Here is a 24,677-nt window from a genome sequence, read left to right on the forward strand (position 1 = left end):
AAACCCTGTGAAATTGATTTAAAACAGAAAAAAGGGAGTGAGAGAGAACCCACAAAAACAGGTTGTGAAATTGAGCTGAATGAATCTGGTAATTTGTGGGGCCGGCATGAGGAAAACGTGACCATGAAAGCTGCCGGATTGTTGTAAAAACGCAACTGGTTCACTAATTTCCTTCAGGGAAAGGGGTGAGAAGGAGAAGATGGAAGAGACAGGGAGAGTCATAGCTACAATCAACCAGGACTTCTTTAAAATCTCCCAAACCCTCAACCTCTATCACTTAGAGAGACCAGGGTAACAGGAGTCTGTGAACATCATCACTGGCACTCGCACACTGTCCTGACTGAAGGTTGACCAGGATGTTGCCTGGTCTCGAGGGGGTCAGCTATGAGGAGTGGTTGAATGAACTAGGATTGTTTTCACTGCAAAGACGGAGGCAGAGGGGAGATCTGATAGAGGTCTACAAAATTCTGAAAGGCATAGACAAGGTGGATAGTCAGACACTTTTTCCTAGGGTGGAAGCGTCAATTACAAGGGGGCACAGGTTCAAGGTAAGAGGGGGGGAGTTTAAGTGAGATGTGCGGGGGGGAAGTTTTTCACGCAGAGAGTGGGGTGCCTGGAACATGCTGCAGAGGAGGTGGTGGAAGCAGGCACATTAGCAACATTTAAGAGGCATCTGGATGGGTACATGAATAAGGAGGGATTATAGGGATACGGACCAAGTAAGGGCAGAAGATACTTTTTGGATAATTTAGGGCACCACGATCAGCACGTGCTTGGAGGCCGAAGGGTCTATTCCTGTGCTGCATTTTCTTTGTTCTTTAATGCTTATGGCATCCAGTACTGGATGAACAGAAATTTCCTTTGTGAACTATCCAGATCCGAATGAATCCGGAGATTCTATCAATGTTGATGTGACGCTTGGCTTGAAATTCCCGTTGACAAATCCTCCCCCTCTAACTCCCTCAGTGCACCCGAACAGGCGCTAGAGTGTGGCGACTAGGGGATTTTCACAATAACTTCAATGCAGTGTCATTGTAAGCATACTTGTGACACTAATAAACAAACTCTAAACGCTGTAAAAGGAGTTTCAAAATCCATCACTGTCATTCCAGGACAGACATTCACAATCTCTCCTGCTGGCAGGGAGCATTGCACATGCGCATTGCTACACCTTGCCTCGGTAAAGATGGCGGCCGTTCTTCCGGGTTTGTCTCCGCGGGAAGAGGAGCGGCTCAGGACAAACTCGGAACTGGCCTGGAACCTTCTTAATCGAGGTTTGCAGCCTTCACTGGGTGTTTATGAATGCTTTCCGCCCTCCCTTTGCGCCAATCTCTCCCTCGGACACGTCACTTCCTTACCCGCCGCAAGGACAAGAAACAAGGAACTCCCGATCGCCAGCACTCCCACTGCGCAAGCTCAGAACATGGTCTGTACTGCGCCTGCGCGGAGTTCCTCTGTTGCCTGTGAAGGGATGAGGTGGAGATGCCGGCGTTGGACTGGGGTGGGCACAGTAAGAAGTTTCACAACACCAGGTTAAAGTCCAACAGGTTTATTTGGAATCACCAGCTTTTGGAGCGCTGCTCCTTCATCAGGTGAGCGACTCACCAGATGAAGGAGCAGCGCACCAAAACCTCGTGATTCCAAATAAACATTTTCCCCTATTTTCTGTGGCTATGATTCATCTTTCATTCCCTCACCCTGCAGTATAAATATCTCCCACTTTCTCTGCCTTTTAGCTTTGACAAAGGGTTATCTGGACTCGAAACGGCATGGTGACATAGCGGTTAGCACTGTTGCCTCACAGCACCAGGGACCAGGTCCAATTCCTGGCTTGGGTCATTGTCTGTGTGGAATTTGCACGTTCTCTCCATGTCTGCATGGGTTTCCTCCGGGTGCTCTGGTTTCCTCCCACAGTCCAAAAGATGTGCAGGTTAGGTGCATTGGCCATGCTGAATTTCCCGTTTGTGTTCCGGGATGTGCAGGTTAGAGGGATAAGGGGGGTAAATATGTGGGGTTGTGGGGATAGGGCTTGGGTGGGATTGTTGTCAGTGCAGACTCGATGGGCCTAATAGCCTCTCTCTGCACTATAGGTATTCTATGATTCTATGAAACATCAGCTCTTTTCTCTCCTTACAGATGCTGCCAGAGCTGAGAAGATTTTCCAGCATTTTCTCTTTTGGTTTCAGATTCACAAATAGCTTATGATCATTCTTTTGCTTTTATCGGGTACAGGCTGGGACTGAATGGCCAACTATGAAATTAGGAAACAGATCACAGGGAGAATGTGTGGAGTCTGTATGGAAGTCACTCATTCTCCCCGTAACTGCATGGGTTTCCTCTGGGTGCTCCACTTTCCTCCCAGAGTCAAAGAACAAACGAAGAACAAAGAACAATACAGCACAGGAACAGACCCTTCGGCCCTCCAAGCCTGTGCTGCTCATGTGCCCACGAGACCATTCTTTTGTATCCCTCTATTCCCACACTGTTCATGTGGTTATCCAGATAAGTCTTAAACAATCCCAGCGTGTCCACCTTAATCACCTTGCTTGGCAGTGCATTCCAGGCTCCCACCACCCTCTGTGTAAAATACGTCCCCCTGACATCTGTGTTGAACCTTGCCCCCCCTCACCTTGAACCCGTGACCCCTTGTGTTCGTCACCTCTGACCTGGGAAAAAACTTCCCACAGTTCACTCTATCTATGCCCTTCATAATTTTATACACCTCTATTAGGTTGCCCCTCATCCTCCATCTTTCCAGGGAGAACAACCCCAGTTTACCCAATCTCTCCCGATAGCTAAGACCCTCTATACCAGGCAACATCCTGGTAAACCTCCTCTGTACTCTCTCCAAAGCCTCCACGTCCTTCTGGTAGTGTGGCGACCAGAACTGGATGCAGTATTCCAAATGTGGCCGAACCATCGTTCTATACAGCTGCAACATCATATGCCAACTTTTATATTCTATGCCCCGTCCAACAAAGGCAAGTATGCCATATGCCTTCTTCACCACCCTCTTCCCCTGTGCTGCCACCTTTAAGGATCTGTGGACTTGTACACCTTTGTGTGTCTATACTCCTGATGGCTCTGTCATTTATTGTACAGCTCCCCCTTACATTAGATCTACCGAAATGCATCACTTTGCATTTATCTGGATTAAATTCCATCTGCCATTTCTCCGCCCAATGTTCCAGCCTATCTATATCCTGCTGCATTCTCTGACAATGTTCATCACTATCCGCAACTCCAGCAATCTTTGTGTCGTCCGCAAACTTACTGATCACACCAGCTACATCTTCCTCCAAATCATTTATATATATCACAAACAGCAGAGGTCCCAGTACAGAGCCCTGTGGAACACCACTAGTCACAGACCTCCAGCCAGAAAAAGACCCCTCCACTGCTACCCTCTGTCTTCTATGGCTAAGCCAGTTCTCCACCCATCTAGCTAGCTCACCTTTTATCCTGTGAGATTTAACCTTTTGCACCAGCCTGCCATGAGGGACCTTGTCAAACGCTTTACTAAAATCCATATAGACGACATCCACGGCCCTTCCCTTGTCAATCGTTTTTGTCACCCCCTCAAAAATCTCAACTAAATTTTTGAGGCATGACCTCCCTCGTACAAAACCATTCTGTCTATCGCTAATGAGATTATTCAGTTCTAAATGCGCATATATCTTATCTCTAAGAATCTTCTCCAACAACTTCCCCACCATGGACATCATGCTCACCAGCCTATAATTATCTGGGTTATCCTTGCTACCCTTCTTAAATAACGGGACCACATTTGCGATCCTCCAATCCTCTGGGACCTCACCTGTGCCCAGTGAAGAGACAAAGATTTCTGTTAGAGGCCCAGCAATTGCATCTCTCGCCTCCCTGAGGAGTCTAGGATAGATGCCATCTGGCCCTGGGGATTTGTCTGTCTTAATGTTTCCTAAAAAACCTAACACTTCCTCCCTTGTAATTGAGATTTTTTTCTAACGGGTCAACACATCTCTCTGAGACACTACCAGTCAACATGTCCCTCTCCTTTGTGAATACTGATGCAAAGTATTCGTTTAGGATCTCACCTACTTCCTTTGGTTCTAAGCATAATTCCCCTCCTTTTCCCTGAGAGGTCTGATTCTTTCCCTAACAACCCTCTTGTTCCTAACCTATGTATAAAATGCCTTAGGATTCTCCTTAATCCTGTCTGCCAAAGACATTTCGTGACCCCTTTTAACTCCCTGTTCAGTTCTTTTCTACTTTCTCTGTATTCCTCCAGTGCGCCATCTGTTTTTAGCTGCCTGGACCTCATGTATGCCTCTTTTTTCTTTTTGATTAGACCCACAATTTCACTGGTTATCCACGGCTCCCGAATCCTACCTTTCCTATCCTTCCTCTTTACAGGCACATGCCTGTCCTGCAGTCCTATCAACTGCTCCTTACATGCCAGATGTGGATTTACCCTCGAACAGCCTCTCCCAATCAACAGCCAGCAAATCCTGCCTAATCCGGTTGTAGTTCGCCTTCCCCCAATTCAGCACCTTACCCATAGGACAACACTCAAGTTTTTCCATTACTATCCTAAAGTTTACAGAATTGTGGTCACTATTTGCCACATGTTCCCCTACTGCAACTTTGATGACCTGACCGGGCTCATTCCCCAGTACTAGGCCCAGTATTGCCCCCTCTCTCATTGGACTGTCAACATATTGTTCCAAAGAACCTTCCTGTACGCATTTTATAAGTTCTTCCTCGTCCAGGCCCCCAGCCCTAAGCGATTTCTAGTCTATGTGAGGGAAATTAAAGTCTCCCACTACAACAACCCTATTTTTTCAGCACCTGTCCAGAATCTCCTTACATATCCGTTCCTCAACTTCCCGTGGGCTGTTGGGAGGCCTGTAGTATACCCCCAGCATAGTGACTGCGCCCTTCCTGTTTCTGAGCTCCACCCACAGTGACTCGTTACCTGACCCTTCCATATTGTCCACCCTCTGTACTGCTGTAATATGCTCCCTAACCAGCGTTGCTACTCCCCCACCTCTCTTAGCCCCTCCTCTGTCTCGCCTAAAACACTTATGCCCCGGAATATTCAGCTGCCAGTCCTGTCCTTCTTTTAACCAGGTCTCTGTCACTGCAACCGCATCCAAGTTCCGCGCAAGCATTAAGGCTCTAAACTCGTCTGTCTTGCCCGTGACGCTCCTTGCATTGAAGCAGATGCACTCCAGACCTCCAGGCCCACTGAGGTCATCCTCCCCCAGAATGGTCTTCCTCTTAGATAGCCTTGTCTTGGCCCCAACCTCATCCCCAGCCTCTATGCTTATTGACCTATTGTTCTTCCAACCTATTAGGTCGGTAATGGTCACCTACCTAATCAGGGAGTACCATCTGTGTGTATATATATATAATATGGCAATGCACTGACACTCCTGATTCTGACTTTGTAACTGAAGCAATCTTAGGAGTGGAACTGAGTTTGTAAATAAAGGGAATCTGTTGAAGTGACACTGGTCTCTGAGGCGTTATTTCATGTACCACGTTTTGTTTAAACTCGTCCATGAGCTTTTGAGGTATATTGTTACAGACAGGGATGAAAACATGCTTTGTGACAATAAAGCTAAAAATAGTACATTTATTCATTAAGAGCACTGTCTCAAGAGGAGATTTTAGGCAAATCCTGATCCAACAACCTGCTCTGAAAACTCAGCTCACATTTGACAGCTGTGACAAATTCCACCCCAGCAGCCGAGATACTCCACAAAATCCTGAAACAATCAACAGTCAAAATAAAACAAACCATAACAATCTAATAGAGAAAGTGAATTTGCCTGATCCCCCGTTGTGAACGGCTCCTTTATATAATTCCTAGATCCCGATCTTAACCAAAAATGAATCATTTCTTCCAACGGCCATACTCGGTCAGTGTACCAAGGTTTGGTGAAATCTATCCATTAGTTTGTGAGATAAATTATTTACAGCAGAATTATAGAGGGAAACATTATCTCGATCTTCAGGGGCAGAGGGACTTTCAGCACATTGACCAGTCCCGATGTTCATTCTCAGCCAGCATTACAGAGGGAAAAGGGGTGGGATTCACAGCTCAGCAAGTCAAAGTATCCTCTTTAAATGGTCAGGTCCCACAATGTATTCAGTGGCCTCTGAAGGGAAGCAGCCTGGGTTCACACTGGAAGTTCCTGTCCTCCCGCACTCAGCCGGCTTGTGCTGACTCCTGGTCCTCTGGACGATCTGTCCACAAGGATAGGAGCCTGTTAATTCATAAGGAAGCTTGCATTTATATAGTGCCTTCCGCCTTTTGGGGAACCTCAATGCATTTCACAGTCAACGCTTTCTGAAGATCGGCATGTGGCAGCCAATTTGCGCACAGCAAGCTCCCACAGAAGGCAATGTGATGATGACCAGATCACCTGGTCTTACTTGTGGGATATTAATTGTGGGATAAATATCAGGCCCCAGGACATCACGGAGTTACATCTGTCCTCTTCCAGCTGTTGCTGTTTGATCATTTATGTCCGTCTGAGAGGGAGACAGGGCTCTCGGGTGAGTGTCTCACTCGAAACATGGTCGCTCTGCCAGTCCGGCTCTCCCTCGGTACTGGTACCGGGAATGCCAGCTCTGGTTTGGGAATTCAAACCCCTTCCCCCCAGCTCCTGACTCAGAGGCAAGAGAGATACCAACTGTCATGTCGTGCTGTACAGAATCAGCTAGCTGGTAATCCAGAATTGTGGAATGGCAAGACAGAAGGAGGCCATTCAGCCCATTTTGTCTGTGCTAGCTCTCTGCAATAAAAATTCACACAGTGCCCATTTCCCCCACATCTGTCAATTTTTCCTCTTCAAAAAAATGATCCAATTCTCTATTGAAAACTATGACTGAATCTGCCTCCAAATTCTTTCATGCGTGACACATTCCAGCACATCTCCTTTGCACACACTTGAAAAATTCACATCTTTCCCCCAGTGCTGGGCCCATATAAACAGCTCCTATTGGAGTAGGTTAGGATTGGAAAGCAGGGGAGCTTATATTCAACTTGTTTTGAACCAGGATTAGACTGCACTGGGAGCACTGCCAACATCGGTGAAAGAACACCAGCCCACTGGAAGCCAAACTGAGAGACCGGCCAGTCCAGCAGAAAGAAATACTCCAACTCTCTCACTTTACCGACTGTCAAGATGAACATGGTTCAGTCCTGGATCTGATTAACAACAGAATCTAATCATTGCTTTCACTTGTGAACTTGCTGGTGTGTCACCAGACAGGATGACTGAGTGAATCCCTTCCCACACACAGAGCAGGCTAACAAACTCTCCCCGATGTGAACTTGCCGATGCCTCTGTAGGCTGCATAACTGACCAAATCCTTTCCCACACACAGAGCAGGTGAATGGCCTCTCCCCAGTGTGAATGCGCTGGTGTCTCAGAAGGGTGGATGAATCTCTGAATCCTTTCCCACACTCAGAGCAGATGGATGGCCTCTCCCCAGTGTGGACTTGCTGGTGCATCACTAGGTTGCATGACTGAATGAATCCTTTCCCACATTTAGAGCAGGTGAATGGCCTTTTCCCATTGTGAACTCGCTGGTGTGTCTGCAAGTGAGATAACTGAATGAATCCCTTCCCACATTCAGAGCAGATGAATGGTCTCTCTCCAGTGTGAATCCGCTGGTGCATCAGCAGGTTGGATGACTGAGGGAATCTCTTCCCACACTCGGAGCAGATAAATGGCCTCTCTCCAGTGTGAACTCGCTTGTGTGTCAGGAGGGCAGATGAATCACTGAATCCCTTCCCACATTCTGAGCAGGTAAATGGCCTCTCCCCAGTGTGAGCCCGTTGGTGCATCAGAAGGTTGGATGACTGAGTGAATCCTTTCCCACATTCAGAGCAGGTGAATGGCCTCTCCCCAGTGTGAACACGCTTGTGTGTGAGCAGGTGAGATGAATTACTGAATCCCTTCCCACACTGTGAGCAGGTGAACGGTTTCTCTCCAGTGTGAATTTGTTGGTGTTTCAGCAGGGTGGATGACTGAGTGAATCCCTTCCCACACTGAGAGCAGGTGAATGGCCTCTCACCTGTGTGAACACGATGATGAGTTTCCAGTGCAGATGGGGTGCAGAATCCCTTCCCACAGTCCCCACATTCCCACGGTTTCTCCATGGTGCCGGTATCCTTATGTCCCTCCAGGTTGGATGATCAATTGAAGCCTCATCCACACATGGAACTTGAGTACGGTTTCTCCCCGCTGTGAATGGTGTGATGTTTTTTCCGGCTGTGTGAAGCTCTTTCCACAGTCAGTTCACTGGAACACTCTCACTCGGGTGTGTGTGTGTGTGTCTCGGTGCTTTTCCAGCTACACTGATGTTGAAATCATTTCTCACAGATAGAACAGGCAAACATTTCTCCTTCCACAATCGAAGGACGATGATATTCAGATCCTGATTAATTGAGTGACTGTCAGATCTTGATGTGATACTTGGTTTGAGTTTCTCAAATGCAAATCCTCTTCGAGTGTCCTGTGAAAAGGGTTCACAAAAGTTATCACTGGCAGAACAGGATAGAAATTCAGAACAGACAATTGTAGTTTCAATGGAATAGTCTTGCCTCTTCCCCGAAAGCTGTAAGTGTCCACACCACACACCCTCCCTCCATTCTCACTCTGCTGTACCTAATATACTCCCTCCTAATTCTCCTGATTGACAGATACATGCTTACTGCTTCTTGTCCAGGGCGCAACGGCTTGAAGACCACCACATAGGCTGCTGGCTTTGTGTATGTATATATTTAATATACACAACATCACCTGATTAAGGATACAGAAATAATGCAAGGACAAGCTTTGTTTCTGAGTGAATGTGCATGACCAGGAACCTGCTACTTATGAGAATGGTGGAATTGGACATAATCGATGATTCCAAAATGAAATTGGATAGGCACTTGAAGAAATAACCTTGCAGGGGAGCAGAGATATAGAAGGGGAATGGGACTGACTGGATTGCTCCAGAGATTGTCAGCATGGACTCAAGTTGCTGAATTGACTTTTTCTGTGCTGTAACTACAACTGGAAACATATAACGTAACTCGAGTATTATATTACAAGACTAAATAATAAATGAAGTTTATTGCAGATCGATAAATAATGTATCTAAAACATACCATATTACTCTCTGTCCTATATTAATTTACGTCCTTAAATGTCAGCATCTTCTGGGGAAACCACTCTTTTAATTCTGAACATTAGGAAAGAGGCCATCATTTCCGTGAGACAAATGAATGTATCAAGCTGAGGGAGCAAAGGATGTCAATCTCTTTAAGAGAGAGAGAGAGCCGCACGGTGGCACAGTGGTTAGCACTACTGCCTCACAGCGCCAGGGACCTGGGTTCGATTCCCGGCTTGGGTCACTGTCTGTGTGGAGTTTACACGTTTTCCCCGTATCAGCATGGGTTTTCTCCGGGTGCTCCGGTTTCCTCCCACAGTCTAAAAGACATGCTGGGTAGATGCATTGACTCGAACAGGCTTTGGAGTGTGGCGACTAGAGGAATTTCACAGTAACTTCATTGCAGTGTTAATGTAAGCCTTACTTGTGACAAATAAATAAACTTTAAAAGAGAGAGAGAGACCTGGGCCAACCTTCCCAGAGTCTGCACCCACCCTGGATTCACTTCATTTCTCTTCAGTTGCTGCAAGTCCCCAATTTCCCCCAGAATGAGAAAAGAAATATAAATGGATAGAAAATAAAGTGTTTTACTCACAGATGTTTGACAGGGGAGGAGGTTGTAATGTGTGTGAAGCTCAATCTTCATTCAGAGGGAGAGGAGCAGCAGCTTTGCTGGGCAGTGATGAGCAGCTGAACAAGCTCCTCATTCACACAATGGGGGGGTGATCCGTGCAGCCATTGGCACAAAACGCGCGCCCTGATTGGCTGGAGGATTCTAGGTCCTCCAGGCGTTCCCATTGGTCAATCTCTGCCATGACGACATACGGGAGGTAGGAGCCCACGTGGGGGTAGGAGACACTTTGACCTCCGAACGCGGGAGCTGTTGTCCAATCTGCAGTGTTGTGTTTGTGCTCCAATGGGTGACTGAGTGCTGGGAACGCCCCTCTGAAAACTTGGTGACGTCCACAAAGGAGTCCTCCCTGAATCAGCCAATAGGAATCCGTCTGATCCGAGGTGACGTCCTGGGGTTCCAGTGCGCAGGTCCGGGCGAGCGGACACGGAAGCCCCGCCTCCCCCCTTTCCTCCCCCTCCACATGCACCTCCTGGAGCCAAGGTTTCCAGGCTGACGGCTCCGGCCAATCGGGGGCCCTGGCAGACCGGAAGGACTCTTGTCCTCCAGCCAATCAGAGGGTGGACTTTGTAACAATGGAGGTTGAGCTTCATGATGTGGAGATGCCGGCGTTGGACTGGGGTAAGCACAGTAAGAAGTCTCACAACACCAGGTTAAAGTCCAACAGGTTTATTTGGTAGCAAATACCATAAGCTTTCGGAGCAATGCTCCTTCGTCAGATGGAGTGGTCTCTGTTCTCAAACAGGGCACGGACACAGAAATCAAATTACAGAATACTGATTAGAATGCAATTCTCTACAACCAGCCAGGTCTTAAATGTACAGACAATGTGGGTGGAGGGAGCATCCAACACAGTTTAAAGAGATGTGTATAGTCTCCAGACAGTACAGCTTGTGAAATTGTGCAAGTCCAGGAGGCAAGCTGTGGGGGTTACTGATAATGTGACATAAATCCAACATCCCGGTTTAGACCGTCCTCATGTGTGCGGAACTTGGCTATCAGTTTCTGCTCAGCGACTCTGCGCTGTCGTGTGTCGTGAAGGCCGCCTTGGAGAACGCTTACCTGAAGATCCAAGGCTGAATGCCCGTGACTGCTGAATTGCTCCCCCACAGGAAGAGAACAGTCTTGCCTGGTGATTGTCGAGCGGTGTTCATTCATCCGTTGTCGTAGCGTCTGCATGGTTTTCCCAATGTACCATGCCTCGGAACATCCTTTCTTGCAGCGTATCAGGTAGACAACGTTGGCCGAGTTGCAAGAGTAGGTACCGTGTACCTGGTAGATGGTGTTCTCACGTGAGATGATGGCATCCGTGTTGATGATCCGGCACGTCTTGCAGAGGTTGCTGTGGCAGGGTTGTGTGGTGTCGTGGTCACTGTTCTCCTGAAGGCTGGGTAGTTTGCTGCGGACAATGGTCTGTTTGAGGTTGCGTGGTTGTTTGAAGGCAAGAAGTGGGGGTGTGGGGATGGCCTTGGCGAGATGTTCGTCTTCATCAATGACATGTTGAAGGCTCCGGCGGAGATGCCGTAGCTTCTCCGCTCCGGGGAAGTACTGGACAACGAAGGGTACTCTGTCCACTGTGTCCCGTGTTTGTCTTCTGAGGAGGTCGGTGCGGTTTTTTTTTTCTAAAGCTCGAGTGAGGCCATAACAGAATACTGAGTCCAGTTCTGGTCACCACACTTTAGGAAGGATGTGAGGGTCCTTGAGAGAATCGAGAGGAGATTTACCACAATGGTTCCAGAGATGAGGAAGATGATGCGAATGTGGAACTTGCTACCAGTGAGTGGTTGAGGTGAACAGCATGAATACATTGAAGGGGAAGCTAGATACATACATGAGGGAGAGAGGAATAGAAGGATATGCTGATGGGAGGAGATGAAGAGGGGTGGGTGGAGGCTCATGTGGAGCATAAATACTGAAATAGGCCAATTGGGCCGACTGGCCTGGCCCTGTGCTGTAGACTCACTGGAACAGAGACAAATGTATTTATTTTAGATTTACCTAGTGTTTGTGGATCATCTCAGTAAAATGTGCACTCCCAAATTCAAAGAACATCGACCCACTGGCAGCAAAGCCGTGAGGTTGGTCAGTCCAACAGAAAGAAACCCTCCGACCCTCTCACTTCAGCAACTGTCAGAATGAACATGGTTCAGTCCTGGATGTGATTAACAGCAGCAATAACAGCAGAATCCAACTCCTGTCATCACTTGTGAACTCGCCGGTGTCTTAGCAGGTGAGACGACCGTTTAAATCTATTCCCACAGTCAGAGCAGCTGAACGGTCTCTCCCCAGTGTGAACTCGCTGGTGTGTGAGCAGATTGGAGATCTGAGTGAATCCCTTCCCACAGTCAGAGCAAGTGAATGGCCTCTCCCCAGTATGAACTCGCTGGTGTGCCAACAGGGTGGACGAGTGACTGAAACCCTTCCCGCACACAGAGCAGGTGAAGGGTGTCTCCCCAGTGTGAACTCGCTGGTGTGTTAGCAGTTGGGATGATGTTCTAAATCTCTTCACGCAGTAAGAGCAGCTGAACGGTCTGTCCTCAGTGTGAATGCGCTGGTGGCCCATCAGGGTCTGAGAGCTTTTGAAGCTGCGCCCACAATCAGAGCATTTAAACAGTCTCTCATTCGTGTGAGTGACACGGTGTGTCTGCAGGGTGGATGAATGACTGAATCTCTTCCCACACACACAGCAAGGGAACGGCCTCTCTCCAGAGTGAACTCGCTGGTGCCTCCACAGGGTGGAACGATCGCTGAATCCTTTCCCACAGTCTGAGCAGGCGAAAGGCCTCTCCCCGGTGTGAACTCGCTGGTGTGACAGCAGGCTGGATAACTGAGTGAATCCTTTCTCACACACAGAGCAGGTGAACGGCCTCTCCCCAGAATGAACTCGCTGGTGTCTCAGCAGGGTGGTTGATATACTGAATCCCTTCCCACACACGGAGCAGGTGAACGGCCTCTCCCCAGTACGAACTCGTTGATGTGTGTCTAGTGCAGATGGGCACTGGAATCCCTTCCCACAGTCCCCACACTCCCATGGTCTCTCCATGGTGCCAGTGTCCTTTTGATAATCAGTTGATTCCACATCCAAGTACAGAACACATGTACAGTTTCTCCTCGCTGTGAATGGGGTGACGTTTTTCAGGCTGTGTTACTGGTTGAAGCTCTTTCCACAGTCAGTTCACTGGAACACTCTCACTCAGGTGTGAGGGGTCTCCATTCTTGTCCAGTCACACTGATGTTTGAAATCTTTTCCCACAGACAGAACAAACAAACATTTCTTCTCATACATTCAAACGGCAATTATATTCAGGTCCTGATGAATCCAGTGACTTTGTAACATCTTGTTGTGATGTTTGGTGTGAGATTTCAGTCTGTAAATTCTCTCCTTCTAATATCCTGTTTATAGAAGTTATCAGTGTAAGTATAGGACTGAAATTCAAAACAGACAATTCTCGTTTCCATGGAATATTCTTTGCTTTCTCATTCCCCAAAGTTGTAAATCTCCATCCCACACACTCTCCCTCCAATCTCACTCTGCTGTACCTAATACACACCCTCCCAATTCTCCTGAAGGTGCTGATTCAGGCTGATTGACAGACCCATGCTCCTGTCCAGTACAAAGAGACCTGAAAATCTTCATGCAGGCTGCTAGCCAATTCCACATTACTAAACATATTATTTGATCAGCAATAGAAAGGAGATGTGAGGAACAATTTTATTCACGAGTGGTCACGACCTGACCTCACTGCTTCTGTGCATGGTGGAATCAGAAATAATCAATGATTTGAAAAATAAATCAGATAGGTGTGAAGGAATTAAAAAGGGAACAGAGTTATGGAGGGGAAATGGGACTGAGTGGATTGATGTACAGAGAGTCAGCATGGACTTCTTCCAACTATCACTGGAATATATACAAAATTTCAGGCAATGTAGTGGAAGACATGCCCTGTCTACATCAACGGTGACAAAGTGGAAATGGTTGAGAGCTCAAGTTTCTAGGTGTTCAGATCACAACAACCTGTCCTGGTCCCTCCATGCTGCTGCTTTAGTTCAGAAAGCCCACCAACTCCTCGACTTTCTCAGGAGGCTAAGGAAATTCGACATGTCGACACGTCAGCTACGACTCTCACCAATTTTTACAGGGACACCACAGAAAGCATCCCATCCAGTTGTATCACAGCTTGGTATTGCTGCTGCTCTGACCAAGAGCACAAGAAACTACAAGGGGTGTGAATGTGGCCCAGTCCATCACGCAAATCAGCCTCTTATCCATTGACACTGTCTACATTTCCTATTGCCTCAGAAAAGCAGCCAGCATAATCAAGGACCCCACTTATCCTGGAAATTCTCTTTTCTATCTTCTTCCGTCGGGAAAAAGAGACAAAAGTCTGAGGTCACAAACCAACCGACTCAAGAACAGCTTCTTCCCTGCTGCTGCCATCGGACTTTTACAAACAAAGAACAAAGAAAATTACAGCACAGAAACAGGCCCTTCGACCTTTCAAGCCTGCACCGACCATGCTGCCCGACTGAACTAAAACCCCCTACCCTTCCGGGGACCATATCCCTCCATTCCCATCCTATTCATGTATTTGTCAAGATGCCCCTTAAAAGTCACTCTCGTATCTGCTTCCACTATCTCCCCCGGCAGCAAGTTCCAGGCACCCACCACCCTCTGTGTAAAAAACTTGCCTCTCCTTTAAACCTTGCCCCTCACACCTTAAACCTGTGCCCCCCAGTAATTGACTCTTCCATCCTGGGAAAAAGCTTCTGACTATCCACTCTGTCCATGCCCCTCAATAATCTTGCAAACTTCTGTCAGGTTCGTTGAATGAACCTACCTCATATTAAGCTGATCTTTCTCTTCACCCTTTCTGTAACTGTAACACTATATTCTGCACTCTCTCCTTTCCTACTCCCCTATGTACTCTATGAACAGTATGCTTTGTCTGTATACCGCGCAAGAAACAATACTTTTCACTGTATCCCAATACATGTGACAATAATAAATCAAATCAAACCCATTGCTGCATTTCCTTCCTGAAGCCACATTTGTCCAGTGGGGCCTGGCCCCGCGAGAAAGCGCTGCAGCTGCCGTTGTGTTGGGTGTTGAGGCGGTGCCGCTAGTTCCTTATTGGGGGTGTTGAAGCCTCCACTGGGTGTGTGGAGCCTCCCCTCCCACCCACTGCCCCTAACGCTGCCTCCGCTTATCCGCCTCCTCCCCGCCTGGAGATCAGACAAACAAGCGCCTGTCCCTGGACATGAGCCGCACTGCGCATGCTCAACGTCACAATGCCCGGGGACTGATTGACGGCAGCTCTGGACCAATAGGAAAAAGGGGCGGGGCTGGAGGACCGAGCGGGAGTGGCTGGTCCTACAACCAGCGTGAATAGGGGGAAGGGTCTGAAGCATGCGCAGTGCGGGCAATGGCGGCGGACGGACGGTTTTAACTCGGATCCGAGATCAGTTCAAGGTAGAGGGCGGCGCGCAGAGAGCCATGAATGTGGTGGGTGGGTGGAGAGGCTTCGGAAACATGTTGTTCAAACCCAAACCCCGGAAAATAACTTTCCGGGCGCCCTGTTGGTACCAACTTGTCGTGTTGGGCCTGGGCTGACGGCCGCCAATCTGTTGGTGGCAATGTCTGTCAGTGCGCATGTGCGGCCGGCATCTTTGTAAGGGTCAATGTGCAGCAGGGTGCAGGTGCAATCGCCATGTTTGTAGGGGGCGCAGGAGTGTCTACCTTTGTGATGTTTTGGACCTGAACCCACTGCAGTCCATGTTGTGCAGGTACATCCACCCTGCTGATAGGGAGGGAATTCCAGGATTTTGACCCAGTGACTGTGAAGGAATGGTGATATATTTCCAAAATGTAGAGATGCCAGCATTGAATTGGGGTAAACACAGTAAGAAGTCTCACATCACCAGGTCAAAGTCCAACAGGTTTATTTGGTAGCAAAAGCCACACTAGCTTTCAGAGCCCCAAGCCCCTTCATCAGGTGAGTGGGAGTTCTGTTCACAAACAGGGCACAGAGACACAAACTCAATTTACAAAATAATGGTTAGAATGCGAGTCTTTACAGGTAATCAAGTCTTAAAGGTACAGACAATGTGAGTGTAGAGAGGGTTAAGCACAGGTAAAAGAGATGTGTATTGTCTCCAGCCAGGACAGTTAGTGAGATTTTGCAAGTCGTGGGGGTTACAGATAGTGTGACATGAACCCAAGATCCCAGTTGAGGCCGTCCTCGTGTGTGAAAATTGTCTATCAGTCTCTGCTCAGCGACTCTGCGTTGTCGTGAAGGCCGCCTTGGAGAACACAGAGACTGATAGCCAAGTTCCGCACACATGAGGACGGCCTCAACCAGGATCTTGGGTTCAGATCACAACATCTGTAACTCCCAAGACTTGCCTGGGCTTGCAAAATCTCACTAACTGTCCTGGCTGGAGACAATACACATCTCTTTAACCTGTGCTTAACCCTCTCTCCACTCACATTGTCTGTACCTTTAAGACTTGATTACCTGTAAAGACTCGCATTCCAACCATTATTTTGTAAATTGAGTTTGTCTTTATATGCCCTGTTTATGAACTGAAATCCCATTCACCTGACAAAGGAGCAGCGCTCCGAAAGCTAGTGGCGTTTGCTACCAAATAAACCTGTTGGACTTTAACCTGGTGTTGTGAGATTTCTTACTGTGTTTACCCCAGTCCAATGCCGGCATCTCCACATCATTCTCGGTGTGAACAGGAGGGGATGTGTTTGGAGACAGAATGTCCCAGTTTTCACCCTGACATTCCCAGTATGAACAAGATCCTTGATCGAATGGGGATGTTTTAAGACATCATTTCATTGCCTGGTAACTAACCTCCTTGAGCTCAGCTCATTCTGGGCTGGGAGTGTTTGATGGGGCAGTGAAGAGGGAGTTTATGAAAACTGTGCCTACTCTCTGGCGCTGTTTGGGAAAGGATGTCCCAATTCTCCATTTTTACAAGGTCAAAGAGAAGACCAGCTGGATTAAATGGTGTTGCTTTATGACATAATTTAATCGCCTGGTAACTAACCTCCTGGAACCCAGCTCATTATGGGCTGGGAGTGTTTGGTGGGGCAGTGCAGATGGAGTTTTTCTTATCCAAAGTGTTCCTCCTCTCTGGCACTGTTTGATGTGGCATGTAATGGGAGTTTTCCTTTGTGCCTAGCTTGGGCAGTGCTTCCCCTGGGAGTTTTTCACAGGATGATTTAGAGAGAACTTTCCTCTGTACCTTAGATGGGTTGTACATACCTTAGGAGTGTTTGATGGGAAAGTGTAGAGGGAGCCTTGCACTGTCCCTCGCAAGTGTTGCAATTACCCTGCATGATTTCTACTTCACAACATGTGCATTAAATGTTGATTTGATTTATTATCAAATGTATTGGGATACACTGAAAAGTATTGTTTCTTGCACGCTATACAGACAAAGCATACCTTTCATGGAGTACATGGGGAGAAGGAAAGGATAGGGTCCAGGTACAGGTAGGGTGAAGAGAAGGATCAGCTTAATATATGATAGGACCATTCAAACATGAGTAAGGAAGAAGTTGTTCTTGAGTCGTTTGGTACATGTTTTCAGACTTTTGCATAAATTTACTGAGAAGGTGGTGGTAAGCTGCCTTCCTTCAGTCCATGTGTTGTAGGTACACCCATAGTGCTGTTAGAGAGGGAATTACAGGATTTTGATCCAGTGACAATGAAGGAACGGTGATGTATTTCCAAGTTAGGAAGGTGTGTGGCTAGGAGGGGAATTTCCAGCAGGTGGTGTTCCCATGTGTCTGCTGTCCTTGTCCTTCTAGATGATGGTGGTTGTGTGTGTGGGAAGAGATTGACTCAGTCATTCATCAACTTTGTTTGTGGGAATACATTTGTTGATAACGGATCCACAGCTTTTTGGTATTTTCCTAATCCACCACAAACAAGTTGACTCCTCATAACTTTGCGGTTACTTCTGTTTAGATTTAAGACCCTTGTTTCAGATTGAGTAACATTGTTTTCAAACTTAGTGTAAAATTCTATTATAAATTTATTATATATTTCGCTCTCAGCCAACCTCACTAAAAACAGATCACCTCTGATCAGCATCACATTTCTGTCTGCGCATCGAGGTACCCTGAGGTTGTGAAAGGCACTATATAAATGAAAATTCTTCCAACTGCAGCCCAGTTGCTGTGGTTATCAGCAACAGCATCAAGACTCCCCTGTTTTATAATGAACAAGTTTCACCCCCGAATCTGATTAACAGCGGTAATAGCTGCAGAATCAGAACAGTGCAGTTGCTTGTGAACCCGCTGGTGTCTCACAAGGTTGGATGATTGAGTGAATCCCTTCCCACACACTGAGCAGGTGAATGGCCTCTCCCCGGTGTGAACTTGCTGGTGTCGCAGCAGGATTGATGATTCAGCAAATCCCTTCCCACACACACAGCAGGGGAATGGTCTCTCCCCGGTGTGAACTCGCTTGTGTCTCAGCAGGGCCGATGACTCAGTGAATCTCTTTTCACACACACAGCAGGTGAACGGTCTCTCCCCAGTGTGAACTCGCTGGTGTGTCAGCAGGTGGGATGACTGAGTGAATCCCTTTCCGCATTGGGAGCAGGTGAAGGGTTTCTCCCCGGTGTGAACCTGCTGGTGTCGCAACATGTTTGAAAATTGAGTGAATCGCTTTTCACACAAGGGGCAGGTGAATGGACTCATTCCAGTGTGACTGCATTGATGAATTTCCTGATCAGAGGGATAACAGAATCCCTTCCCGGTATCCCCACATTGTCCACATGGACTCTCCCCAGTGTGACCAAATCGATTCGTTTCCTGATCAGAGGGATAATGGTATACATTCCCAGTATTCCCACATTGTCCACACTGACTCTCCCTGTTTCGGTTACACTTGTGCCTTCCCATATCAGTCGATTGGTTGAATCCAGATCCACATGTGGAACACGTGTACAGTTTGTCTTCGCTGTGACTGCTGCTCTCCCCTTCCATGATTCCAATGATATTCAGTCCTGATGAATCGAGCGACTCGGTGAGATTGATGTGATGCCTGGTCTGAGCTTCCTGTTCATTTCACTATTTATATTAGTAATTACTGTAAAGAAAAAAGGACCATTTCAGGGTGGACAGTTTTATAACTTTACATTATTTTTATTCCCCTGAATCCCACTCTCCCTCCTCTTTATTGAAATGAGCCTCTCTCACAATACTTTTGTCCTGCTCAAATGACAACAGGGGCGGCACGGTAGCACAGTGGTTAGCACTGCTGCTTCACAGCTCCAGGGTCCCGGATTCGATTCCCGGCTCGGGTCACTGTCTGTGTGGAGTTTGCACATTCTCCTCGTATCTGCGTGGGTTTCCTCCGGGTGCTCCGGTTTCCTCTCACAGTCCAAAGATGTGTGGGTTAGGTTGATTGGCCAGGTTAAAGAAATTGCCCCTTAGAGTCCTGGGATGCATAGGTTAGAGGGATTAGCAGGTAAAATATGTGGGGGTAGGGCCTGGGTGGGATTGTGGTCGGTGCAGACTCGATGGGCCGAATGGCCTCCTTCTGCACTGTAGGGTTTCTATGATTTCTAGCACAGAGGGACAGTGTCCCTTTAAATATGCAGATCACCTGCCAGCACCACACCTGCTCAGTTGGCTCAGGCCAATGGGACCAGCACAGTGCCTCCACAGTGGGCTGCTGGGTAAGGAGCCACAGCAGATGAGGTGGGGTGGGGTCAGGTGACGTTACGGGGATTGAAATATCTGGTATTAGTGATGGTGTGGATATGTGGTCAGAAACTCATCTTGGGGTCAAATCTGACATGGAGATTGTGAAGAGTGTGATTCAGCTTCAGACAGCTCCCAGGGAGAGGGATGGACTTGGCAGTTAGGGAACAGAATTTGTAACGGTGACTGAAGACAATGACTTTGGTCTTCCCAATTTTTAATTGGAGGAAATTTCTGTTCATCCAGTACTGAATGTGGGATAAGCAGTTTGATAATTTAGTAACAGTGGAGGAATGGAGAGGGATGGGTAGAGCTGGGTGTTGTCAGTGTAGATGGGAAAACTAACACGGTGCTTTTGGATGATGTCATTCAGTGGCAGCATGTGGATGAGAACTAGGAGGGGCCAAGGATAGATCCTTGGGGCTCACCGAGTTCAGGGGGTTTGGAGAGGAAAGGGAGATTGGAGATGGGGCAATAGTTGGCAAAGACTGGGATTGAGTGTTTTTTTCAGGGTGGGTGATTTCAGAGGATTCAAAAGTGAGGGGGACAGTACCAGGGAAAAGAGAGAACCATTAACAATATCACCAAATGTGGGGAAGTTGGATGATCAGCAATTTAGTGAGAATAGGGTCGATGGAGAACGGGGTGGGTCTCATGGACAAGATAAACATGGAGCGGGCACGAGGGGAGATAGGAGAGAAACTGGAGAAAGATGTCTGTTCTGGGCTTGGTCAAGAGGGAACTTTAGACATGGTTTGTCCCAGTAGGCGAGTGGAAGGGAGGGATACAGCAGCAGCAGCTGATCGAATTATCTCAATCTTAGTAACAAAGAAGCTTCATGAACTCCTCACACTTGTTGAGGTGAGAATAGAGGAGATGGGCGAGAAAGAGACCTTCAGAAGGAACTAACTAATGTTTGAGGTGTTAAAGATTCAACATAATGTGCGAACACAATGTTGACTTATTTAACTTTTATCCAGAGTATTAGCCCATGTAACTGGGTTGAAGTTTACCAACTAAGCTTTGACAAAGGGTCATCTGGACTTGAAACGTCAGCTCTTTTCTCTCTTTAAAGATGCTGCCAGACCTGCTGAGATTTTCCAGCATTTTCTCTTTTGGTTTGAAGTTTACCAACATGAACAGAAACAGACCCCAATGAACATGGATCAGTCCTGATCTTATTAACAGTAAAATCTAATCACCTTAGTTACCTATGAACTCGCTGGTGTGTCAGCAGGGGGGATGACTGAGTGAATCCCTTCCCACACTGGGAGCAGGTGAATGGTCTCTCCCCAGTGTGAACTCGCTGATGTACAGTGAGGTTCAGATGATGTCTTCAACCCAGCGTCACAGTGAGAGCACCTGAACGGTTTCTCATCGGTGTGGACACGGCGATGGCGCATCAGTTCCCTGGAACTTTTAAAACACTTCTCACAAGTCTGGGCATTTAAAAGGTCTCTCCTCGGTGTGAACGCGTTGATGGTGGAGCAGTTGCCGGGAACTTTTGTAGCACTTCCTGCAGTCTGGACATTGAAATGGTCTCTTCTCATTGTGAACACTCTGGTGATTCAGCAGAGTGGATAACTGAGTGAATCCCTTCCCACACTCAGAACAGGTGAAAGGTCTCTCCCCAGTGTGAATTCGCTGGTGTGTCCGCAGGTTAGATGACCGACTGAACCCATTCCCACACACAGAGCAGGTGAATGGCCTCTCCCCAGTGTGAGTACGCTGGTGCTCAGTGAGTTGAGATGATTGTTTGAACCCAGTCCCACAATGAGAGCATCTGAATGGCCTCGCGTCACTGTGAGCACGTTGATGGAGTATCAGGTCCCGGGAACTTTTATAGCACTTCCCACAGTCTGGACATTTAAATGGTCTCTCGTCAGTGTGAACTCGCTGGTGCGCCATCAAGTCAGAGGACCGAGCGAATCCTTTCCCACACTCTGAGCAAGTGAATGGTCTCTTCCCAGTGTGAACTCGCTGGTGTCTCAGCAGGTTGCCTGACTGAGCGAATCCCTTCCCACAGTTGGAACAATTGAAAGGTCTCTCTCCAGTGTGAACTCACTGGTGTTGCAGCAGGCTGGATGAGCGAGAGAATCCTTCCCATGCTTGGAGCAAGTGAATGACCTCTCCCCAGTGTGTCTGGGCTGATGAGTTTCCAGTTCACATGGAGATCTGAATCCCTCCCCACATTCCCATCATTTCTCCCCACTGTGAATGACGCTTTATCCTTCTATTTTCACGATTCACAAATATTCAGGTTACGATAAATTAGGTGACTTCATTTGAATCTGATGGGATGTTTGGTTTGAGTTTTCTGACTGCAAATCCTCCCCTTCTGATACCCCGTGGAATTGATCTCAGACAGTAAAATGGGAGCGAGAGAGAACTCACAAAAACAGGTTGTGAAATTGAGGTGAATGAATTTGGTGTTATATGGGGCTGACAGGAGGGAAAGGTGACCATGAAAGCTGTTGGATCTTTTGTGAAAAGTGATCAGGTTCAATCAGCTCCTTCAGGGAAGGGAGCCTGCCACTCGGTCTGAGTCTACACATAGATCTGCACGAACACAAGCAATAGGAGCAGGAGTAGAACATTTGGCCTGTTGAGCCGGCTCCAGCCATTCAACATGATCATGGCTGGTGTTGGTCTTCAATTCCACTTTCCCGCCAGCTCCCCATATCTTTCACCTCCACCTCCACCACCCCCCCCCCCCCCCCACCCACCCCGCCCAAGAAACCAAAAATCTCTCCATCCCATCCTTAAACTTAACCAACGATGGAACATCTACCACCCTGGGCTCGAGAATTCAATGTGACAAGAGAGACAGAAAGAGTAAGAATGAGAGAAGTGGGTGGGAGAGACATGGGCAATGGAGAGGCATTTTATAGACCTAGAACAGAGCCACAATTTGATAGAATCTCCGAAACCCTCAACCTCCACCACCTGGATGGACCAGGGCAGCAGGAGTATGTGGACACCATCACCTGCAAGCTCCCCTCTGAGCCACGCACCATCCAAATTCGTCTGACATTCTGAGAAGAGTGGACCCATTGCACTCAGTTCCTCACCAGCAACTCTATCCCTGTCCCTGCCAAATGAATGAGGCTGAACCAGACTATTTTTTTAAAGGTTATGTGCTTACTCGCATCATATCTTGTTCGGCCATCACCGTAGAGCTTACCAGTCTACAAACACTTCCTTTTAAAAAGCACCAAATTTTAAAATTTCTCATTCCTGTTTACCGACATAGTTGCAATCATCCAAATTTATGTAATATTTCTCAGCCACTCAGGCTCTTAAGCATTTCCAATTTTAATCACTCTCCCAGTAATGACCTTTTTCATTTGTCCAAGTCACAAGCTCTGGAATTTCCTCCTAAAGCCGCTCTGATTCTCTACCTCACTCTCCTTCGTTAAGACTACTCAAAACTGATGGCACAGTGGTTAGCACTGCTGTCTCATAGTGCCAGGGACTCAGGTTCAATTCCAGCCTCTGTGCAGAGTTTGCACATTTCCCCGATGTCTGCATGAGTTTCCTCCGGGTGCTCCAGTTTAAGATAAGATAAGATAAGAAATAGGAGCAGGAGTAGGCCATCTAGCCCCTCGAGCCTGCCCCGCCATTCAATAAGATCATGGCTGATCTGACGTGGATCAGTACCACTTACCCGCCTGATCCCCATAACCCTTAATTCCCTTACCGATCAGGAATCCATCCATCCGCGCTTTAAACATATTCAGCGAGGTAGCCTCCACCACCTCAGTGGGCAGAGAATTCCAGAGATTCACCACCCTCTGGGAGAAGAAGTTCCTCCTCAACTCTGTCTTAAACCGACCCCCCTTTATTTTGAGGCTGTGTCCTCTAGTTTTAACTTCCTTACTAAGTGGAAAGAATCTCTCCGCCTCCACCCTATCCAGCCCCCGCATTATCTTATAAGTCTCCATAAGATCCCCCCTCATGCTTCTAAACTCCAACGAGTACAAACCCAATCTCCTCAGCCTCTCCTCATAATCCAAACCCCTCATCTCCGGTATCAACCTGGTGAACCTTCTCTGCACTCCCTCCAATGCCAATATATCCTTCCTCATATAAGGGGACCAATACTGCACACAGTATTCCAGCTGCGGCCTCACCAATGCCCTGTACAGGTGCATCAAGACATCCCTGCTTTTATATTCTATCCCCCTCGCAATATAGGCCAACATCCCATTTGCCTTCTTGATCACCTGTTGTACCTGCAGACTGGGCTTTTGCGTCTCATGCACAAGGACCCCCAGGTCCCTTTGCATGGTAGCATGTTTTAATTTGTTTCCATTGAGATAGTAATCCCATTTGTTATTATTTCCTCCAAAGTGTATAACCTCGCATTTATCAACCTTATACTCCATTTGCCATATCCTCGCCCACTCACTCAGCCTGTCCAAATCTCTCTGCAGATCTTCTCCGTCCTCCACACGATTCACTTTTCCACTTATCTTTGTGTCGTCTGCAAACTTCGTTACCCTACACTCCGTCCCCTCCTCCAGATCATCTATATAAATGGTAAATAGTTGCGGCCCGAGTACCGATCCCTGCGGGCACGCCACTAGTTACCTTCCTCCAACCGGAAAAACACCCATTTATTCCGACTCTTTGCTTCCTGTCGGATAGCCAGTCCCCAATCCACTTTAACACACTACCCCCAACTCCGTGTGCCACTAGTTTCCTCCCTCACTCCAAAGATGTGCAGGTTAGGTTGATTGGCTATGCTGCATTGCCCCTTCATGTCAGCAGGGTAAATACGTGGGGTTACGGGGATAGGGTCAGGGTGGGATTGTTGTTGATGCAGTCTCGATGGGCCCAATGGTTTGCACGACAGGGATTCTGTGATCTCGTCATTTGGCTCAGTGTCAATTGTTATTTTGTAACATTTCTCCAAATTGCCTTAAAACTTTTATTTTGTTGAAGACACAACATAAATAGAAATGATTGTCACTGCCCTGGCCATTTATCATTGTTCTGCCTCAATAATAAGAAACTGGAAGTAGAAGCGTGAAGCAGGTTGATTTCTCTTGGAAAAAATAATCAAAATTATTGCCCCCAACAAAGATGGCTATTGCGCATGCGCTCTACCTGTACCCGAATAAAACTGGCGGCTGCGCATGCGCTCTATCTACTGCGAGTGCC

General features: G+C 47.5%; 1 protein-coding gene across 1 annotated transcript; it reads right to left on the minus strand.

Annotated features, from left to right (window-relative positions):
* Positions 1-7,228: 7,228 nt before the first annotated feature.
* LOC144485818 (uncharacterized) lies at positions 7,229-18,791 on the minus strand. Its single transcript, XM_078203898.1, has 3 exons — positions 18,432-18,791; positions 12,001-12,914; positions 7,229-8,084 (listed from the first exon to the last, which is right to left on the minus strand). The coding sequence occupies exons 1-3, from the start codon at positions 18,789-18,791 to the stop codon at positions 7,229-7,231; spliced, it is 2,130 nt and encodes a 709-aa protein (XP_078060024.1).
* Positions 18,792-24,677: the final 5,886 nt, after the last annotated feature.

The sequence above is a fragment of the Mustelus asterias genome, unplaced genomic scaffold, assembly GCF_964213995.1.
Source record: "Mustelus asterias unplaced genomic scaffold, sMusAst1.hap1.1 HAP1_SCAFFOLD_221, whole genome shotgun sequence".
Lineage (NCBI taxonomy): Eukaryota > Metazoa > Chordata > Chondrichthyes > Carcharhiniformes > Triakidae > Mustelus > Mustelus asterias.

Coding starts and splice junctions, on each gene's coding strand:
- LOC144485818 (XM_078203898.1), bottom strand. CDS start 18,791: ATGGAAGGGGAGAGCAGCAGTCACAGCGAAGACAAACTGTACACGTGT. Junction 12,915..18,431: donor ACATGTTGCGACACCAGCAG/GTTCACACCGGG, acceptor AGCCTGAAAAAC/GTCACCCCATTCACAGCGAG. Junction 8,085..12,000: donor TCTCACCTGCTAAGACACCG/GCGAGTTCACAA, acceptor GGAAACTCATCA/TCGTGTTCACACAGGTGAGA.